Source organism: Oryzias latipes, chromosome 2 (genome assembly GCF_053564925.1).
Source record: "Oryzias latipes strain Hd-rR chromosome 2, Olatipes_Hd-rR_3.1".
NCBI classification, from domain to species: Eukaryota; Metazoa; Chordata; class Actinopteri; order Beloniformes; family Adrianichthyidae; genus Oryzias; species Oryzias latipes.
Window position 1 is genome coordinate 41541585 of NC_136238.1, and position 8073 is coordinate 41549657.

Genomic DNA, 8073 nt, shown 5'->3' on the forward strand with positions numbered 1-8073 from the left:
GGTTTTTTTACTGTCATATGACGTATAGCTCTCACCAATGGAGGAATGTGTTTTTCTGAGTCAGTTGATGATGCTGCACGCTATGCTAGCACTTTTAGCCACATTAGCATAGCTAACATAGTTAGCATAATTAGCATTTTAGGTAACGTGTTTTTCTGAGTCAGTTGATGATGCTGATCGCTATGCTAGCACTTTTAGCCACATTAGCATAGCTAGCATAGTTAGCATAACAAGCATTTTAGGTAATATGTTTTTCTGAGTCAGTTGATGATGCTGATCGCAATGCTAGCACTTTTAGCCACACAAGAATAGCTAGCATAGTTAGCATAATTAGCATATACAGTTTTGACTAGCCATTATCAAAAGTGGGCGGTGAGGGCGGTGAGGGCGGTGGTGCGTAGAGTTGGGCGTGGAAGGCGGGTTGCGTCTGCGGGCCATAAAACGCCGCTTGCGGCTTTAATTATTATTGCATTTTCTGTTTATATAGAGAAAAAATAGTATCACCAGATTTATGTTCATAATTGTTGCTGTGTAACTCATACAATACATAGTTAATAATAATAAAGCTAGCTAATAATTATAAATAAAACATATCAATAAAAGCATTGGAATTTATTAAACATAACCTTAAAGGTCACGAATATACTAGTAAAAATAGTAGTAAATTAAAATAATAGTCTTTAATATAAGCTAAAAAAAAGTATTAAAGAAAATAAATTAATAAATAGATAAAGAATAAAATAATTAATCAATTAGAAAGTCTTCTTGAAAACCTCTACAGTCTCTGCGGCCCTGAGGTTCTCAAAGTTTACAAATGTGTTGAGGTGAGCGTGATCTTCCACATGAACGTCTGTCACCACAGACAGAACTCAGCGAGTTTTTAAGAATTCACTTTAAAAGCCTCCTGCTAAACTCATGATCTCATCAAACCCTAAAACATACCTCCCTTTCTGGAACCAAAAGCTGAGGTTATCTGCTTCCTTAGCCTCAAACTTACCGTGGTTACTAGCATAACCTGCTTTTTGGAATACCCCCCAGGACTACTGCTCTACCACTGGATTTAGCCAAAATGAAGATCTGAACTAGTATGGAGTGATACCAAACTGAAGATTTAATATACAGTACCCATATACGAGTAAGTAAAGTTCTTTTATTGTTGATGTCTTGAAGACAGTATTTATTTTGGTTAGATACAGCTCTACATGTCACATGCTGAGTTGATTGTTGGTCTAGACACATTAGCTTCCACGACTGTGGCTGACATGAACACTGCAATAAATTTTAGGCATTTGTGTTGTAACCAGTGTAACGATGGCCAAGAAACGCTCAACTGATTTAGTATTCAAACTCTGAGCGGTGGCAAACGCCAAAGAACATTCTGGTGAAGAACCTGCAGGACATTTTAGGGGTGGATGCCAAATGTTTCTGAGGATGGTGGAAGCAGATGAATGATACTCAAAGACTTCTGCAGAAAAAGGAGCAAACGATTTCCTGGTGGGGATGCAAAGAACTATTTAATTATTAATTAATGAAAGCAGAAACCACAGGACAATCATACATAGTTGGCACCCCTCCCTCACCAGATTCCTCCCTCCACCCACCCAGTTCGGGGGAATAGAACCCTGAACAAAAACGTTAAGAACTGTATCTTAAAGAAACCGTCTGGCTCGGCTGTGCCGAAACTATGTAATGGGGATCCATTAATTCCAAGGCCCAGCCCGACCACAGGGGTCATTGTCACGGCGCCCGCTCAAGACAGAGCACCCCGGGGCCCACTCCATGGCTTTTAGACCACAGAGTGGGACCCCAGACGGCCTAATGAGAACAAACACCGCAGCAAAAAAGGCGGCGGCCGGTAGTGCGCCAGATTAATGGATCCCTGAGATGAAACACCAGAATATAACAATTAATTATAAATAAAACATGACAATAAAAGCATTGGAACTGATTAAACCTCACCTTAAAGATCACAAATATACCAGTAAAAAGGGTAGTAAATTAAAATAGTAGTCTGTATACAAGTTAAAAAAGTATTAAATAGAGAAAATAAATTAATAAATAGATATAGAATAAAATAATTAATCAATTAAAAAGTCTTCTTGAAAACCTCTACAGTCTCTACGGCACTGAGGTTTTCTGGCAGGCTGTTCCACGGGCGAGGACTGTAATGGTGTAAAGAGGCCTCACCGTGTGTTTTGGTTCTCACTTTAGGAACGACTAAGGGCCCAAGACCATAAAACATTAATAAACCATTAAGAGAACTTTAACATTAATCTGAAACACTCAGGGAGTCAATGCAGCCACTTAAAAACTGCTGTTATGTGTTCCCGCCCCTTGCTACTCGTCAGAACTTGTATTTCACTTTTCGAAACTGAGAACTCGTCTTGGAACTCTACCGTATTGTTCGTCATAAAGAGTCCTCCTTCTCACCACGGCCCACTCAATGGTGACATCACGGTAAACACACAAAGTTTACAAATGTGTTGAGGTGAGCGTGATCTTCCACATGAACATCTCTCTCCACAGACAGAACTGAACTTTTTTTTAAGAATTCACTTCAAAAGCCTCCTGCTAAACCTGCAGATGATGACATTGATCCAATAAATTAAACATTTGTCAGCTGCTGTTGTAGCTCAGTCCAATGTTTGAGCTCCTATGCTGGTGGTGTTGGCCTGATGGTCTGGAATGGCCTTCAACGGATTAAACGAGTTTCTTCATAACTAAAGATTCTTGGTTCTGGTTTTTTTTTTGCAAATCAAAGCCAATATTTATTTCTTCATTCTGTACTGATGATTCATAACTCATTAAGACTTTATTTTACTTTGTGGTAACGGCTGAAAAACCAGTTGCTCCTTCAGAACAACACCTCTGACTTGATTCCAGCCTGTTTTTAACATGTCCAATCACACAACAGCGACACCCACAGGACAAACAACATATCGGCAGAGTTTGACTCCTACAGGTCGTCATCTGAAAAAAAACAAAGACAGAAGATCAGCAATCAAACAAATCTGAACTCATGAAGGTTTTCTGCTTAATGTTCAGTGTCTGTCATTCAAACACAGACTGTTGCTAGTTTACACTCATGTTTCTGTAGAAGATTCATGATCTCACCTTTAAACAGCCATCTTAAAAATCTTTGTTTCAAAGTCCTCTCAACCGTGGGACGCTCTGTTTGAAAGACCAAAACAGAGCTAACTTAACATCTACACGTTGAGTTCAGAACACATGGATCAGGTTTGTGTTTCATCTGTAACCATTCAGGTTTCATTAGACGTGTTTTGGACACCTTTTCATTTTTTTACATGGATCGGTTGACTTGAATTCAAATTTACTGAAAGAGAGGGTCATTGAAAGCAGCACGATGTGAAACATGTTCATCAGAGAACCAAACAAAACCACCAGACTGAGGACTTTAGAGACTGAATTCATTCCACACAAGAAAAACATTCAACATGCTCAGATTATGAACAAAGATTGGATTTTTGAACTGAACAAAGATAACATATTTTTCTTACTTTCGTGGTGGAAAATCAAGAACAGTCCAACCCCAATCAGAGGAATAACAAGAAACATCAGTAGATAGTAAAGACTTGTTCCTCCTACAAATAACAGATCACAGATTCAGAAATGACTTGTTGTGGGTTTTAGTGGTTCTTGTGATTCTGTGGGTTTCTACAGACATGATGACTCACCAGAAAAGAGAGGGTTCTTCAGTTCTGTGCTGTTCTCAGAGCTGACAGGATTTTTCAGGCTGCAGTAGAACCTCTTCTCCTTTGTGTCCTGAAGACAAAAGTTCAAACAGTGTCAGAAGTCTGAATCTTCACTAGAGGTTAAGGACTAAATTGTGTTTTTTCCCAATTCTTTCAATAATTAAGGTTTGTAGTAATATGTTTTAAATGTTTTCTGTGTACCTTAGTGATCTGTAGCTCTGTGCCATTTTCACGTCTGTCATCAAGAATCCAGAAAACCTCCACATCTCCCAGATCATCAGTTCTGACAAACGTACAGAGAAGGGTACATTTGGTTTCCTCAGGATTACAGTCATGAATAATGTTGGGTTTGGGGACTGGAGCTGAGAAGAGAACAAATACAAAACTTGTTATAATGAATCAAATTAATCAACTCAAAGCAAAGTTATAGAAAACTAACTATAACTTACAGAAAACTCGTAGTTTCACAGTAGATCGGGTTTTTCCATTAATATCTGGCGTGTACTCGCCGCCGTGCTCTGGTCTCACATTATTGATGGTCAGTTCACCTGTTTTAGTATTTAAACTGCAGCGATCTGGAAGAATGACAGATATTTATGATGAAATGTTTACCAAACAGAATTTGTTCACTTATGATCAGTTTCTTTTTTCTTATCATTTTTTTTTTTTAGTTTTGATTTCTTGAGTTAAAGTTAGTCCAACAATCACAATCACACAAAAGAAACTGATTCTTTCCGTCACAAGACAAGAAAAACAACAGAAGGTTAATGTGAAAGTTAGTGTAATTTGTCAGACAACAAGGTTTCAACACCACAGTATCATCGTATTTGTTTATTATTGGAAAACTTCTAAGTTCTAACCCTTATAGATGCGATAGAAAGTTGTATCCCCTCCAAACCAGTCTGCAGCCAAATCATCTCCATGTTTCCATGTTATGCTGATGATGGACGTTTCTGCTTCACCTGGACTGAGGACAATGCTGGAACCCTTTAACACCTCAATTACCTTCACTGTAAAGCAAAAGTTAATGACAATGACAATGTCAATGACATTATAATAATATGCAGATCAGTATTATTCAAAGTAAGAAGATTTTATATCATATTACATTTACATCAAAGAAAGTGATTTTTGGATTAAAATAGGATCATAATTCAAGATAAAAGCAGCACTTAAATTGGGACACAAAAGCTTAAGAATGTTTCCATTTTTGCTGCAAAGATCAAATAACAAAGAGTAAATGTATTACCAACCACTTTAATGTTACATTGATGACATTTAGCAGAACTTTGCTAGCTGTTGATGGAACTCATTTCTAAATATTGACAACAGAACACTGGATTTTTTTCAGTTTCGTCTCAATTTTTACATTTTCTTGTTTTTATCAGTCAACTAACATACAAAGATATTTTACGCACGCGTTTTCCTGAACAAGAAATAAAAAACTTTTAATTTTTTTATTGTTTCCATTCAAACTTTCAGAGTAAAAGTACACTTGAAACAGTAGTTTTTAATCTCTAAGGTCATCGCCCAGATGTGCCCAAAGATGAACAACAATGATTGGTATGGCAACACAGACACGTCGGCTCAGGCGCCGAGCTCAAAGTGTAACCGTGTCGGTATCGTATCACTCCAGGAAAAGTCACATGACCAATACAGCCACTGTGTCGGTGTGAGAACTTTTGGGTAAAACTCTTGAATTTTCCTCTTTCAGTAAGTTTCCAACGCTGCTTTAGAAGAAATCCTTGAATAAAATGTGCAGCAGGCTCCAAAACTTTGTACGATCCCCAACCACCAGGCCAGTCCTCTGAAGAAATACTCAATACTCTACTCATTTTATTCTAAAGTCTAAAGTATCTTTTTTTTTTTATGACCGGATCCGAATGCTAAGTTAGTCCAGTAGGGGGAAAATAACAGCAACAGCTGTGTATGGTTGATTCTCCTGATCCCGTTACTTTATACCACCTGTGTTTTGATGTTTAGTTTTGTTGAGTGTTTCTTGAAGGTGTTAAATGTGGTGTTTTAATGAGGTTTGTGGAATTATTTCATAGTTTTAAGAGTGTTTTTGGCTTTTTGACACCCGTTCCACTTGATGTATCAGAATACAATTCCATTTTAAACCGACTCTTATTTAAAATTAATTATTTTGTATTTTACACATTAAATGTCCCATTTGTTCAGCAGAACTGTCAAGCTTAAAGCACCTCCTCAATGCCTTACAGAGCGAGACATGGGTGGGACAGAGGAACTACAAGGACAACAATTGTGTAGTTTATCAGTGGAGTTCCTTAACTTGGTTACCTGAAGTGATGTTTTCGGTCCAGCAGGAGTCAGTACTGATGAACACAGTATCAATACAGTTTGGGGAATGTGCCGAAACGCTTCACCACGGGGCCACATCATCATCATCATCATCATCATCATCATCATCATCATCATCATCATCATCATCATCAGTGAACAACAACTGGCTAAAGGAATTCATGTTAGATGTGAGTTCTAATTTAAAATACAGACTTATTTTGGTTAATGCAGAGTCCTATTCTAGAACATTCGTAAAGACTAAATTAGAACTTACCCGAGAGAGCATCTGTGGTAAACCAGGCTAAAAACAAAATGCTCAAGAAGAAGAAGGGCGTCGACGCCATTTTTCTTTCAAGAAAAAATAAAGTAGCACAAGAACAAATATGGAATTACAGAATAACCGGGGGAAAAAATGATCAAAACTCCAAATTTCTTATCAAATAATCATTAAAAGGACGAAGCCGAACAGAAACAGCTTCGCTAAAAGCTTCTTCCTCGTTTAAAAAGTCAGGGAGCAAACTGAAACCACACTCGGTTATCACGCAGTTAAAAAAAACTGACAGCCCACTGACCAAAACAAAGTACCATTGTGTTCATTCTTACGTTTTTACACCATGAGTTCAGTAATTCTATTTTACGTTTTTTATTAATATGTAAAATAAAACGAGTCAAAACATGAAACAGGAACCAGTTTGAGCTGTTTTTTAGACCAAAACCGAATCTTTTATAAAAACCCAATGAGTTATATCGCTAGAGGAGACATCACGTGGTTCCTCATGGGAGGAGAGCACCGCCATCTTGGTGAGGTCAGGTTACTGCTGCAGTGCTTGCAAGTCAACACATTATTTGACAAAATGCCAGTTCGGGTTTCAACTGCCAGAATCGGAGAAATGAGTCCACGAAGGAGGAAGGCATAAGATTTGACAGTTATGTACCATGATTTTTTTTTAATGCTGCAGGGGCTTCATTAATAGTACACATGTCATGTAAGATATACCAACTAGCAATACAGTCTGGCTATGTTAAAAACATTTGTGGAGAGAGGCCAGACTCTTTGCTTGAAACCGTAACCATTATACCATCTGTGTAACACAAATTGATCACTCACATGAATCAGTAAATTTATTGTTTTTATTTGTTTTGTTTTTTAGGGTAAATCTATTGTTAACTTTTGGACTTTTTGTTGACTTCTTCTTCTTCTTATTATTATTATTAGTAGTAGTAGTAGTAGTAATAGTAGTAGTAGTAGTAGTAGTAGTAGTAGTATTGTGTATTAACATATTATTGATTTATGATTATTTATTGACTTAGTAGTTATTTATTATTTCTGACTTACTATTGATTTATTATTATTATTATTATTATTTGACGTATTATTTATTGACTTATTTTTGATTTATTATTACTTATTGACTTATTGATGTGTTTATCTAAATAATTTAAATTACATGTCAAAGTGGTCTAAAGCTTTGAAATGTTTGGAAATTATTTTTTAAAATTCTTTGTAATACTTTTTTATTTGTAAGAAGTCCTGCAACTATGCATTTTTCAATAAAGTTTGAGTTTTTAAGGCTGACTTTTTCTCTTATTTGACAACAACGTTTTTGTTGATCTTCAAAAAGCATTTGATACATTAAATCACACTATGTTACTTAGTAGGTTACAGAAATATGGTTTTAGAGGAATAGCATATTCCTGGTTAGAAAGTTATCTTATTAACAGATGTCAGTATGTTTATTTCAATAACGAAAAATCTGATATGTGTCCTGTTACATGTGGAGTACCCCAGGGGTCCCTATTGGGTCCTATATTATTTATTTTATACATAAACGACCTTTGTAAAGTTTCTGATTTGTTAAATTGTGTTTTATATGCTGACGACACTACTTTGTATTTATCTGGAGATAACCTGGAAAAGCTTCTTTCAGACATAACAAAAGAATTATCCATAATCAAACAATGGTTTGATTCAAACAAACTGTCTTTAAATCAAAATAAAACCAAGTACATTATATTTGGCTATAGAAAACGGGAAAACATCTCTGAGTTAAAAATT

General features: G+C 36.4%; 1 protein-coding gene across 1 annotated transcript; it reads right to left on the minus strand.

The window, feature by feature from the left end:
* Positions 1-1487: 1487 nt before the first annotated feature.
* Positions 1488-6591, minus strand: LOC101157900 (CD48 antigen-like). Its single transcript, XM_011490497.4, has 8 exons — positions 6292-6591; positions 4574-4723; positions 4163-4288; positions 3915-4075; positions 3696-3783; positions 3519-3602; positions 3115-3171; positions 1488-2970 (listed from the first exon to the last, which is right to left on the minus strand). Exons 1-8 carry the CDS (start codon positions 6359-6361, stop codon positions 2957-2959), a joined length of 750 nt encoding a protein of 249 aa, XP_011488799.1. The 5' UTR covers positions 6362-6591; the 3' UTR covers positions 1488-2956.
* Positions 6592-8073: the final 1482 nt, after the last annotated feature.